Below are 13,418 nucleotides of genomic sequence, written 5' to 3'. Positions count from 1 at the left end.
TTCCCACCCTCCAGGCCCAGCTCAGAGTGGGTCCTGGCCTCCATGCCCAGCCTGGGAGACTATGTTGACAAGGAAGTGGACAGCACTCCTGGGATGTACAAGACTCTGAGGACAGGGACTAGCTTGGCATCCTCGTAGTCCCCAGTGCACAGAAAAAGCTGCCCCTTCCCAGGGCCACCCCAGGGCCTCCTGCTGTCCAGTACTGGTGGGGACTCCCAAGTGGGTAGCAGGGCATCCTCTTAGTTCTGCAGGAGAGAAGCTGGTGCAGGCTGAGCCCATGCACAGAGGGCCTTGGGTGGGGGAGAACAAGGACATCAGGAGAAGGCTGTGAGCCCCCATACTCAGGGGCAGGCCAGTGGGAGGGGATGAGCAGGAGTCGTCCTCGCCAGCCGCTGACCTGAGCACGCCCTTGCACAGCGGCGGGAATGGGTGCTGCTGGTAGTGGCCGAAGACCTCGAAGACGATGGGCCGGCTCTTGATGTACTCCACGAAGGACCTGGTCACCTCCACGGCGATCTGGGGGTGGCACGCAGGTGTGGGCAGGGCCAGCCTGGCTTCACCTGCTGTGCTCACTGAGCTCCTCCCTCCCAGGCTCGTGCCCACATTCTGACCCAGTCTGTGTCAGAGGGCCAGGGCCCCAATCCAGGCTCAGGGGAATTCCGGGCTCTTGCCTGAATCCGGGCCCCGCACTTGGGAGTGGCCTTCAGAAGGGCCCTATTGCCTTGTCACCAGCACTGGCTCTGCAGTTGGCAGGACCCAGCTGACATGGTGGTTATGAGTTAAGCTGCTAACAGCAAAGCCAGTGGTTTGAAATCACCAGTTGCTCCTTGGGCGAAGGACGAGGCTGTTTGCTTCTGCAAAGACTGGCAGCTCTGTTCTGTTCATGAGTCAGAGTTGACTTGCTGGCACTGAGAGTAGTGAGGTGGACCATCTTCCACTCCAGGCCCCCCATCCTCAGCACCTGTGGTCACCAAGGTCATACCTCTCCCCTGTGCTGCCCACCTGGCCCCATGGGACTGGAGCCTGCCCCACCCTGAGCATCTCTGCTCTCCTCCACCTGGAAGCTGGCACGGAGTCCTCCACCCAGTGTAGGCCCCCTCTGTGCACCATCCCCAGCCCCTTTTCTGATGCCCAGGCTAGGGCTTCCAAAGGCTCCCTACTTCCCAAAAGCAGTGCCCATGCTTCAGGCTGGGCACACAGCTGGTGTTCAGGGGACAAAGAACGAGTGGTGGGGAGAACAGATGACAAGGAGATTGGATGACAGGAGATAAATGATGTGGGGGGAGAATGGTGGGAGAATGCATGATGGGAGGACAGATGGCGGGGAGTATGAAAGATGGGGAGAATGTGTGGTGGGGAGAATGAGTGATGGGAAGAGTGAATAATGGGGAGAATGATTAACCTGGAGAACGACTGATGGGGAGAATGCACATTGAGAATAAGTGATGGGGAATGGATGGTGGGGAGAATAATTAAAGGAATGGATACTGGGGGAAACGAATGGTAGGGGAATGAATGGAGGGGGAAGAATGGATGATAAAGAGAATTTTAAAAGGATGGGAAAGTGGATGGTTGGGAGAGCAGACGACCAGGAGAGTGGATGACAGGGCGTACAGACAATGGGGAGACTGAGCGCCTGCTCAGTGGGGGTGGAGGGGTGGGCATGGGTTATTTAGACATACGTTCTGGACGTGGTAAAAGCCGAGTGGTGGGCCCCGGCCCGTGTTCTTCAGAGGCTCCGTGGAAAAGGCCTCATCATGGCGGTGGATAAAGCTACAAACAAAGAGGATGTCTGGTCTGGCCCACTTGGGGGAGCTTGGGACCGCATTGGCCATGCCCTGGCCCCAGGCCTGTGTCTTGCTAAGGGCAGGGAACAAGGCCCCCCAGAGCCCCTGGAGATGCAGGGCAAGGGCTCACTTGAACTGGCAGAAGATGTCGGCGTATTCAGCAGAGATGCTGGATGCCTGCAGGACCGTCACACGGAAGGTGAAGGTGCTACCCAGGTGGAGATGGTCCAGGGCAGTGTCCAAGGGCCCGTCTAGCACTGCTTTCTCTGGGCTGTCTAGGAGGCCTTCAGGAGGCACCGCTGCAGGAGACCACGGGGAGAGCGATGTGACAAGGGCACCCCAAGAGAACTGGGCCCCCAGGAGTCAACAAGACGTTCGTGAAGGCCTCAGCTGACCAGGGTCACAGCTTAGAGGGGCTGGCTCCGGAGCATTATTGGTTGAGTGGGGCACCCATACCCCTCACGGTCTTGGGCAGAGGAAGCAGGGTGGCTACCTGAGCAGGTGTTATTGTTGACCTCGTCAGCAGAGGGCACTGCATCAGAACCCTGGCCTTGCCCTTCCACAATCCGCAGCTCTTCCTGGGAAGTCCCCGAGCGGGACATCCCCACCACGGGGCAGGACTCAGACTGGAACTGTGCAGAGGAGGAGGGCAGTCAGAGGATACCTGGGGCTTGACAGAGAGCCTTCCTGGGCTAGGGTCATACACCAGCCTGTCTAGGGCCCAGTCCACTAGCACCTCCTCAGGAGCCTGGATCTGGACCTTCACAGAACTGCATGCCAGGCATAGTCTGCTTTGGACAGTGCACCCACCTCCAGAGGCCTCAGTTGCCCTGATATGAATTGACCTCAAAGTCCCCTTTGGACTCTACTGTCTGAGGCTGCACTCTCTTGGTAACAGGACATCACACAGCCTTCAGCTCAATGAGAGGAGTGGGAGAGGGGAAAAAAGTTGTCTGATCTCCCCCCTATAACAAGATCCCCCCAAACAGGGTGCCCCTTACGGTGCCCCACTCAAGCACACCACACAGCCTTGCCTCTGCATACCTCGTCCTTAAAATACCTTTTCAAAATGCTGATCATCAAAGGAGATTTTGGCGGTTCCTGATTGGCGGACACCAGAGCCATAATCGGGAGCTTCTTCATCGGCTGAAAGAGGAATTGAGCAGGGCAGTTGGGGACCAAGAGTTAAGTGTGCTTGGAGCACAGCCACACATCCCCACGGGATGGGCCTGGAGGTGGGGAATAAAAATGGACCACCAAGCCCTGGTGGAGCCCCAACACCACTAACAAGCACTCAGAGACCACCAGGTGCTCTCTCTCAGCATGCCTTGACACAAGTCTGGGCCCACTCCTGGGGTCCCCATCAGCCCCCCTCCCTCGTCACAGCCACACCGACCAGAGCCACATACAAAATTTCCAACAGACCGATAGCCCAGAAGAAATGGGCAAACTCCTGAAAGCTTGCAATTATATAAACTGATTCCTGGAGAAACAGAAGACCTGAGCAACCTTTGACAGGGACTGGGTTAGTAATAACAAGGAAACCAAACAGACCTGCAAAGGAAGAAGAGCCCGGACCAGATGCCTCCATCAGTGAATTCTTCCACACACTTAAGAAGCACCAGCACCCACGCTTCCCAAACCACATCAAAGATTAGAGGAGGCGGGACAAGTCCTAATCTACACTAGGGGCCCAGCTTCACCCCAATACCAACGTCACAAGACTGTGACAGATCAGTATCGCCTATAAGTAAACAGGTGAAGATTCCTCTACACGGTATTAGTACATCAAAGCCAACAGCATATGGAGAGCAAGTCGGATTAAGCCCAAGGCTGAGGGATGATGGGTTGTACCCACCAGTGCCTGCCAACATCAGGGACCAGGCTGGTGTGGGCAGGAGCCATGGAGCTAATTCAGACTCTGAGAAAACCACCACATGGTCACCTCGGTTGGCCTGGAAAAGGCCCTTCCCAACACCCAGCAGGCTTTGATGAGAACCAAGCTCAGGAACATGGGATGTCTTGCTCAGCCGGCTGCAGGGACTCTGTAACCCACAGCAACACCATCTTCAAGGTGAGACCCCACTCCCACGTCCACTTTGCTAGGAGTCCCCTGAGGCTTCCCACTGGGCCTGAAATTAGAACCTTGGCTCTTGGTTGTCTAAGGGACCCCTACCCATTTCTACACCGCACTCCCGCCAAAAACCACTCCCAGAGTTTGACAGGCCCTTCTCCATCTCTGCCCCTTCTCCTCCCAGCACAGGCCTGGGCCTGTCACGCCACCCAGGGGACCCTCTGGCCTGAGCCTGCGCTCATAGTGGCTCTAACCTGCCACTGACAGTGTCCATCTAGGGCGAGCACAGTGGGGCCCATGCCAACAGAGCCAGAGCCCCAGGTCTGAAACGTCACAAGCCAGTGGCCTTGTCCAAGTCCCCTTTGCCACCACCGTCACTGTACCATGGGGCTGTCTGGTATACCCCAAAGCAGAGTCCACATCACCCTCTAAGACAGGCAGCACTGGGGGACCCCAGAGGGGAGTGAGGAAGAGCCACCAGGGACAGAGCCCCCGACCACCGCTCCTCGGGGCAGTGCCATTGCTGCTCCAGCTGCTGGGACAAGCCCCCACCGGCCCCCACAATGCCCATGAAACCCTGACCCTGGGCCCCTGCCCAGCCCACTGGCTGGCACAGACCTGAGATGGCTTGGACGGCCACTCGCAGGAAGCCCTTGACCTCGCCCTTCTCGCTGACGATGGCCACTCGGTGGACCAGGGGCACGGGGTACAGCAGGTTGCTGAGGTACACAAAGGCCCTGGGGGAGAAGAAGCCATAGTCAGTGCCCTCGCCAGTTCCAGCCAGGGGGACAGCGGCAGGAACTGGCCCACGACGTGACGAATGCAGAGCTGCAGAGCAGGCGAGCGGCCACAAGCAGTAGGGCAGCAAGGAGGGAGGTGGGCACGGGCGAGGAGGAGGAGGCCAAGAGACGAGGCAGCCGGCCCTGTCCAGTTGGCACAGGAGGTGCCGGGAGGGTTGTTTCAGCCTGCTTCAAGAAGCTGGCCTGGAACCCTCACATGGGGCCCTCCTCTACTCCACAGGTCTCACAATTTCTTGCACTTCTCAGGCCCCCTGAGCACCCCACAGCTCAGGGTGGGGGGCTCACTGGGCCACCCTCAGCTTCCCTGCCTGCGGAGCAGCCAGGACACAAGGACCAGGCAGGGGCTGATGTGCACAAAACTGTTTGCCGTTTGGGGCACCACTTGGGGGCAAGCCCCATGCCTGGGGAGTCAACCTCCTGGAGCACCAAGACCTACTAACCCTCCCAGACGTAAGGCTGGGTGCCAGGGTGGTGCTGCCTCCTCTGCTCACTGCCCCCCTTCCCTGACCTCCAGGCACAGCCCAGCCTCAGAGGCGTGTAGACCACAAGCAAGCCAGGGAGGTGTTCTATGGGGCAGAGTTTGGACACAAGGGTGGGTGGGAGGGTCACTGCCTATGGGGACAGGTGCAGTCACCTGGCCAGGTCTAATGTGATGCTGAGGGCCATGCAATGGTGACTACCAGGAGGGGGGCAGCCAGTGCCCACTGACCCAGGTGCTTCTCAGGGGTCCTCACAGGCACTTCAGCCTCAAGGGCATTGGCCAGGGTGTGGGAACAGCAGGCTGGGCAGAGGACATACTACTGACATGCAGTGACAGAGGTCAGGGAGGTGCGCAGGATGCCCTGAAGGTGGGCTGCGAGGTAAGGGAATGCCATCTGAAACTTGGCAGTATGGTGGGGGAATGCCCCTGGAGATGGACAGTGGGCTGGGGTGCCCCTGGAGGTGGAGAGTGGAGTGGGGTATGCCTCTGAAGGTGGACAGTAGGGTGGGGGTGCCCTAAAGGTGGGCAGTGTGACCAGCTGCAATTGACAAATGGCCTCAGGGTCCTGGTTCTCCATGTTCTGACAGGGCGCAGAGGATGAAACTTCAGGGGAACACTCCCCCCACACCCCAGGACCCTACAGGTTGTAGGGCAGACTGAGGATGTTAGTGTACAGTGGAGGAGGGGGGAAGGCTCTCAGACTCCAGGGACCAGACAGCCTGAGGTTGGATGAGGGCAGGAGGCAGCAGCTGGTGTGTCACCTCCCCTCCCTCTGGACCCAAGGTCAGAGCCCAGGCTGTCTCGGCCTCACTCCAAGGACCTCCGGCTCTGAGGATGCTTGCTCCCATGAGCTGCCTCAAACACATGGCTCACTCTCCTCACAGCTCAGCCCCACGGGATCCCTTGGGCGGGCAGCCCCAGCCCCAACCTGAAGACCTCATCAGGCCAAGTCTGGTCCAGGAGGGAGTGTCTACTGCAGTGCAGCCAGGGCGAGGGAAGTAGCCACCCCATAGGAGCTCTGGGAGCAGTGTCCCACGCAGAGGCAAGTGCCTGGCCTTCAACACTCCCACCACAGAGGCCTTGGGATGGGGTTAGGACACCTCCCTTGGGGGCCAGGCAAGGACCCCTTAACCCACACAACAGCGTTCCCTGGAGAGGCAGTTCAACCAGGCTAGATGGCCTGCACAGGGTGCCTGGGAGCTCCTGGGGACTGAGCCTGAGAGATGGCTGGGTTGGCTCTGAGCCCAAAATTCCCAGTGCCAGGAAGGGACTCTAGGTGTGTGGGTACCCCTGGACTCACACCCGGAGGGGCAAGGCTGCCCCTCCCCTACATGAATGCTTCCACTCTGCCCTCCAAGAGGCCCCAGGGGACCAGAGAAACAGTCTGCCATGCTGAGGAGAAACTGAGGCAGCCAGGCCCTGGCCTTTTTGCACCCCAAGACTGCTCTCCCTAGAGTGGATGCTCCCCCATCCTGCGGCAGCCAGGGGTGAGCTTGGATGTGGGCAAGCGACCAGGCTCAACGTGAGCACGGTCAGTCCACTTAGACATGCCAGGTATGCGGGGGGCACATTCCCATTGGGGCAGGGACCTCCCACAGCCTGCAGGGAAGGAGCCCTCTCATGGATTGACAACACCCACATTGTCCCCTCCCCCCACACACATGGGCTGTGTCATCTCCAGCGGACACACACGGCCTCAGAGAGTCCCCAGACCTGGGGTAACATGGAGAGAAACTGAGGAACAGAGGCCAAGGCAGTACAGGGCCAGCAGCTTAGCTGAGTGGTTAATTGGTTAGTTTGGCTGACCCTTCCCTAGTCTCCCTGAGTGTCCCCTCATCAGACAAGGGACACAGATCCCAAATGTCCCCAAGAGCCATTACTGGCCTCGTCCACAGGGCAGACAAGCTGGAACTGGACTCGGCTGGAGACAGTGTTGCCCACGGGGCGGGGCCATTGGGATTATAGCCCTGGAACCTGAGGCCACCCCTGACCTGTCCCCAGCTGGCGGAGCCCAGGCGGGGCCATGGCCTCAGCAGGGTCTCACGCTGGTATCCAATGGGCTTAAATGAACCTCTGGGGCCAGCACCCTCCTGATGCTGTGAGACGGGGCAGAGACCAGACTGAAGACACACCCCCTGACTGCATTCCCGAGTGTGTGGGGGCAGCATGTGTTGTAGCCCCCAGGGCCACGGTGGTTCTGAACCCTCCAGTGCCAGGGGCCAGCAGTCATCAGCCCACCCGACTGCAGTCAGGAACAGCCTCTCCTCACCGAGTGGACATCAGGCCCTCCTATAGGCCGGTCCACACATCGCACCCTGGGCAGCGCCTCCTCGCCCTCAGTCCCTCTATCTCAGGGTCAGCTGCATGCCATCTGCCCTCTCCACTGCCCCCTCCACCCCAAGCTTCTTCTGGAAGCATCAGTGGGGCAGGCAGAGGGACTAGTCTTGAAAGGCCAGATCATGTCCCTGGGCAGCAGGAAGGAGGCGGCTTTGGGCCCCACTCCACATTCCTCAGAAACCCCAGGCCCCAAAGGGGAACCCTGGGCCCGCCAGGGGGCCCTGATCCGGGGGGCACAGGGTCGGGCTAGCAGCCTGGCCCAGAAGGAGGGGACCTTGAAGCAGACTGAAGCCCCCTCCCGGAAAGGGGCGGAGCAGCAGGGCTGGCTACAGAGGAGGGCAGGAGCTGCCGGGGGTGGTGAGGAAGAGGCATGCTGGCACAGAAGCCTCCAGAGGAGGTCACGGAAGCTTTGTTGCAGGTGTTCCAAAGACGCACCCCTGTACCCCCACCCCAGCCCTGGAAGTGCACCCCGGGGTGGGAGGAGCCAGAGCTCGGCAAACCAGAAAGACCCTCTGGAAGCTTCCAGAGGCAGCCCGTGCAGAGACCCCTTGGCAGCGTGCAGCCGCACCTCTCAGCTACTCTGCTTAGTCTGGTTGTAATATCCCAGACTGACAAGAAGGGGGGTGGTGTTGAAGGACCCAGCTCTTTCCAGCCGAGACTGCAAGGGCCTACCCCATTTCTCTCCAGCTTCTCAGTCCCCTCAGACATGCCAGTCACCCTGGGGCTCAGCAGTCGAGGGAGCCTGGCAGCCCCGGGGCTGAGCATGGCAGGCTATACCCCTCTCTTGGACTGCACCCCACCCATAAGGACAGACACACGGCTTCTCAGGGACACTGGCAGCTGGGCCACCTCAGCGGAAACAAACCTATCAGCCCATGACCCTGGCAATGTGGCCCTAGAGGTGGGGCCCTCAGTCCCATGGACATCAGTTTTGAGCACGGGGCACCAAGGGCCAGACTTCCAGAAACATCTGCCAGGCTGGCCGGAGGAGACAGTCTCCAACGGACACAGTCTCTGATTCTGAAGCATGTTGGCCCGCCTCTGCTGGACCTGCCATGTGTTCCCTTACCTGCCTCACTCTCACTCTGCCTCTCCCCTCTCCCAGGCCACCCCACAGCCTCTCCCCCACCACGCCCACCTCCTCTGGTGACCTGGAAGTCAGCAGGGATGGTACCACCTACACACAAGAGACAGGCAGGGGAGTGACTTCAGGGTCAGGTGACCAAACAATTGTCCATCACCAAGCACCAGGCCCTCTGGATTACCTGCTAGCCTCCTCTGGGCACACCTTGTCCTCAGAGGGACAGCCCTGAGCACTCCAAGGGGCCCGTGCCTGGTCGATGGAGAAGCACCACCAGTGAGGAAGAAGCTGGAGGCAGCCCTGAGGGGTCAGCTCCATGGGGCCTATCTCACCTTCCCATAGCCCCTTGGGCTGGCTGGTCCAAGGACTCCAAGAGGCTCTCAGTGTCCAACAACTGGCCAGTGGCTCTGTCCCTGTGCCCAAGGTCTCTTCAAAGACTCCCACCTGCCTGGCAGGTGGCCTGAGCTCAGCTTATGTCTGGAAGCAGGGCTACGGGCTCAGTGCCACACTGTCCCTTACACCACTGGGGCCCAAACCCCGCCCTCCTTCAAGCAGGTCACAAAGACCAGGTAGAAGACAAATGCTCTGGAACATGACGGAGGGAGACCCTTGCTCCCTCATCACCCCTCCTCAGAGTGGCCAGCTCCTACACCCCTCTCTGCCATGCACACCCAGGCCCCACACACCTGGGTCTCACACACCTAGGCCCTGCACACCTCAGTACTTGCACACCTAGATCTCTGTACGACTCACTACTTACACAATTGGTCCCCTCGTACCTAGGTCCTCAAACACAGGGGTCCCACACACCTAGGTCTTGCGCACCTCAGCACTTGCACACCTGGTCCCTGCACACCTTGCACACTTGGGCCCCAGCACAGGGATGCATGTGCCCCGGCAGTGCTCTGTGCAAAAGAGCCGGGTCCTTCGCAGTGTGCGCGCCTCGCCCTCACCAACCTGCCTACTAAACTGAACAGGGGGGGCCGGTCGTAAAACGGGTCCCGGACGTGGCACAGCGTGTGCTCCGGAAAGACGGCGTCGTCCTCCAGGTCCTCCTCCTCCTCCTCCCCCACGCTCCGCTCCTCGGCCAGCTCGGTGACATCGGAGGAGTCGGGGCTCGAGAAGGTGGGGGAGGGGGTGAGAGCAGCCATGCGCTCGCTCATGCATGTGTGGAGAAGAGGGTAGCTGTCGCAGCCAGAGACGAGGGAACTGAGGTTAGTGGGACAAGACACGAGAGGTTAGCCCAGCCTGGCATCCGTCCAGAAAGTGGCTCTCCAAGAGACAAACGCCCCAAGGCACTGTCTCCTGCTGCAGCCAGAGAGCATGTGTGTGTGTGGGGCGGGGGGCGGGGGGCACGCAGGCTTTGGCAGGATGTTGGGGCATGGGGGTCAGATGCCTGTGACTGAGGCGAGGGACCACCCCATAGCGGGCAGGGGACTTCAGCTGGGGAGACCAGGAAAAGGTGGCCTCTGAGGGAAGATGATGGCCCTGCCTGCTGCCCTGCTCCCCTTCAAGGCCACAAGTGGCCCCACTGCCCTGCCCGAGGCCCAGGGCCGCCCCAATACCAGGCCCACTCTCACCCTGGCACGGCGACCCTGAACCCCGGGCCTCATGCAGGGGGTGGAAGGACACTCAGTCCAGGTCGCTGGACACCCCTGGGGTTCCCTCCTCCACACTGGGACCAGCCCTCAGCTCCCTCGCCCTCTCCCAGCCAGGGGGGAGGGCAGGGCACCCACCTGCCCACCAGTCGGAACCAGGGGAAGCGGTCGTAGAAGGGGTCCCCGCCGGTGACTGCGTTGTCACAGTCCTCGATGGCACTGGAGGGTACCTCGGCTGCCCGGTCGTACATCTCCCGCATCAGGTCCAGGCGCTGCCTGCAGGGGGTGGTCAGTGGGCTCGCCAGCTCCGGTCACTGTCCCCACTGGGCCACAACCGTGCCAGACTCTGCAGCCTTCTGGACCCATCATGGGCCAGTTCTGCCAATCGCACGGCACTAGGATCCCTCCTAAATCCAGCCAAATGGCCACAGAGACCTTGGACAGGCAGGCGGGTCAGGACAAGCACAGGACAGGAGCAGAGTGTGGCAGTAAAAAGGGAGATATTGGGAGAGGAGGTGCTCAGAAATGGGGTCTCAGAGCAGAGCCAGGACAGATTGGTGCTGGGGACCAAATACCCAGGGAAACACAAGAGAGTTTCAAACACTCATGGGGAAATCCTACCAGCATCTAATTCCTTTTCCCACCCACTTTTTGAAGCCCCTCATACTTTAAACTGGGCTAGGCCCTGGGAGGCTAACCACAAAGTCAGTGGTTAGAAGCCACCAAAGAAGGGGCTTTCCACTCCTGTGGGTGTTCACACCCCAGGATCCCATGGGCACTCTCCTCTGCTCTTCAGGCTGCTGTGAGTCTGACTCAAATCGTAGGCAGGAAAGACTCAGATGGCCGAGGTGCTCTGAGGACAGGGCTAGCAGGGAAGCCAAAGTTCAGGTCCGAGTGTATACAGGTGTGAGCACATGACGTGGATCTAGATGTGACCAATCATGTGTGTGTGAGAGAGAGAGAGAGAGAGAGAGAGAGTGTTTGAATGAGCATGAGTCTACATGTGAGTACAAGTGCATCTGCTACTGAGCTGAGTCTAGGTGTGACCATGCTTGAAGTGTGTATGAGTATGATTATGTGTGGGAGTGAGCATGAGTCCAAGTGTAAATGTGTGTGCATCTCCTATTGAGGTGAGTCCAGGTGTGGCCACATGTGCGTTGAGTGTGTATATAAGTATGAGTGTGCTACAGCATAAAGCAGTGTGTGGACATGTGTTGAGTCTGGGTGGTCTCACCCTAGCCCCTCTTCCAGCTAGCAGAGAGAAGCCGCCTATAGGGATGGAGTGGACCAGTGGGGCCCAGCTTGGTGGCCTGGTGACAGTGGCCTGCACTTGAGGCCCAGTTCTCCACCCCATCGCCATAGAAACACTGAAACTTCTCCCTTGGCAGAGTCAGTGTCAGGGGACGCACTCCGGTCCTGTGGCCTTGGGCAAGCGCACCTGAGTTTGTCCAGTGTCCAGTAGTGGGTGGCCCCATTCTTCTGGTCCTGCACCTCCACAGCCACGATGGTGCGGGGGAAGGGGCGTGTCTCCCGGTCTTTGGCAGCCTCAGGGGGCAGCAGGTCCGGGGGCAGCGGGGAGTAGAGTGTGTCCGTGAGCAGAACAAACTGGAACTGGACCTGGAGCCCATGTGAGGGGCCGCTCATCAGCCCTGGGGCAGAGGGGTCTCCACACAGCCTGCCTGAGACCCTGCTGCCCCCCCCCCCGCCCCAGCTACTCTCCTGGGCTTCTAGAAGGCCCTGGTGGCAAAGGTGCCACTACTGACCACTCATCCAAGTCCCCTATTGCCGATCACAGTGAGGCAAAGTCAGGTGATGTGGGGTCCAGGGGAGGTGTGAGCCAGGTGAAGTGTGGGTGAGATGAGGGGGACAGTCAGGTTAAGGGGTGTCAGGTGAAAGGGGGCCCACGTGAGGTGTGGTTTGTGCTGTTCTCCCACCAGCTGCTATGCAGTCTGGCTGTGAGCTGGTGGGGGCAAGGTTCTCTCTGACACTACTAGGTCTGAGGACAGGATTCAGGGTCCTTTCCAAGACACACGAGGTCTGAAGCCAGGACCTGGGGGGGGGGGGCTCTCTAGTGGGCAGGATGGGCCCACCTTCTTCTTGAGCTCCACACTGATGGCGTTGGCCTCCTTGAGGAATATGGCATTGCCCCAAAGCTGGTCTCGCAGGGACGTGAACTGGTACCACTTCCACTTCCGGAAGGCCCACAATGCCAGTTCACACTCCCGCTCCGTCCACTGGACTGTGGAGACAGGTCACATGGTCGTCATGAGAACCGCAGGGCTCACCCCTCAAGCACCTGAGCCTGCCCTGTGCCCCGGAGGCCCACACGGCCAGCAGAGCTCAGGTTAGAGGCGGCCTGACAAGAGGTAGCAGCCCAGACACACCCTTCCCTCGACACACACACACACACACACACACACACACATACACACACACAGCCCTCCTGGGCCAACAGGAGGGCATGGAGGGAGCAGTGTCCAAGGGGTCTATAGAGGCCGGCATGCACTGCGTGGACTCCAAGAGAATGCCTGGGCACCAGGAGTCGCTCAGCCAGACAGGTGCCTGCCGTTGGAGTGGGGGTCTGTGTGGGTCTGCAGTGGACCAGATGGGGTGCAGAGGAGGGACCTGGCAAACAGCCTGGGCTGGTGGCCTCGGAGAGGAGGCAGGAAGAAAGATGGTCCTCATCCCCACCCAGCTCAGAGGCTCTCTCTAAACCAGTCACTAGGAGAGCTGCTCCGGACCCTGGGCTCCTTGCCCTCTGTGCACAGCTCTCCAGCTGCCCACCCAATGCTACACAAGTCACACACTGACCTCACTCCCCGTGCCCAGACACCAGCACTGGATACCAGCTCAGAGCAGACACTCAGTGGGACAGCTGCAGGGGGCAGGGTAAAAGGCGCCCCTTCTGGCAGGGCAGGTCAGCCAGGGCCTCCAGTCAGAACCATGCCGTGTGTGCACTTGTGAGTACACTGTTGTGTGTATATATGTTTATGTGTGTACTCACAGTATGCATGTGTGGTGTGTGTACATGTACACACATAAGCATGTGTGTGCTGTGTGTATGTGCAAACACACCCGTGTTATGCATACACTGTAAATTTGCACGTGGGCATGTTTGTGGACATGTATGAGTGCACTGTGTGTACACATGTGAATGCATGTTATGGTATGTGTAGCATACATGCATGTGCTTGTATGCAGTGCACACATGTGCGTGCATGTGCCCTTTCATAGTCGTGCTACAGTGTGTGTACATGTGG

The 13,418-nt window shown here is 59.5% G+C and overlaps 1 protein-coding gene across 13 annotated transcripts in view; it reads right to left on the bottom strand.

The window, feature by feature from the left end:
- Positions 1 to 13,418, bottom strand: part of KIF1A (kinesin family member 1A) — a 51,341-nt gene that overhangs the window by 15,303 nt on the left and 22,620 nt on the right. For 9 of the 13 annotated variants that reach the window (XM_075528835.1, XM_075528833.1, XM_075528838.1 and 6 more), the window contains 9 exons: positions 12,249 to 12,397; positions 11,597 to 11,775; positions 10,297 to 10,434; positions 4,480 to 4,598; positions 2,848 to 2,933; positions 2,281 to 2,419; positions 1,918 to 2,086; positions 1,683 to 1,773; positions 398 to 516 (listed from right to left, as the gene is read on the bottom strand). In XM_075528835.1, the coding sequence (XP_075384950.1) occupies positions 398 to 516; positions 1,683 to 1,773; positions 1,918 to 2,086; positions 2,281 to 2,419; positions 2,848 to 2,933; positions 4,480 to 4,598; positions 10,297 to 10,434; positions 11,597 to 11,775; positions 12,249 to 12,397 (1,189 nt within the window). Of the gene's footprint in view, positions 1 to 397; positions 517 to 1,682; positions 1,774 to 1,917; positions 2,087 to 2,280; positions 2,420 to 2,847; positions 2,934 to 4,479; positions 4,599 to 9,517; positions 9,770 to 10,296; positions 10,435 to 11,596; positions 11,776 to 12,248; positions 12,398 to 13,418 lie in introns of all 13 variants that reach the window. The other 4 variants (XM_075528829.1, XM_075528831.1, XM_075528830.1 and 1 more) reach the window with 2 other exon arrangements.

The sequence above is a fragment of the Tenrec ecaudatus genome, chromosome 13, assembly GCF_050624435.1.
Source record: "Tenrec ecaudatus isolate mTenEca1 chromosome 13, mTenEca1.hap1, whole genome shotgun sequence".
Taxonomy (NCBI): Eukaryota; Metazoa; Chordata; class Mammalia; order Afrosoricida; family Tenrecidae; genus Tenrec; species Tenrec ecaudatus.
The sequence above is the reverse complement of the archived record's forward strand: the minus strand, read 5'-3'. Positions and strand labels throughout refer to the sequence as shown.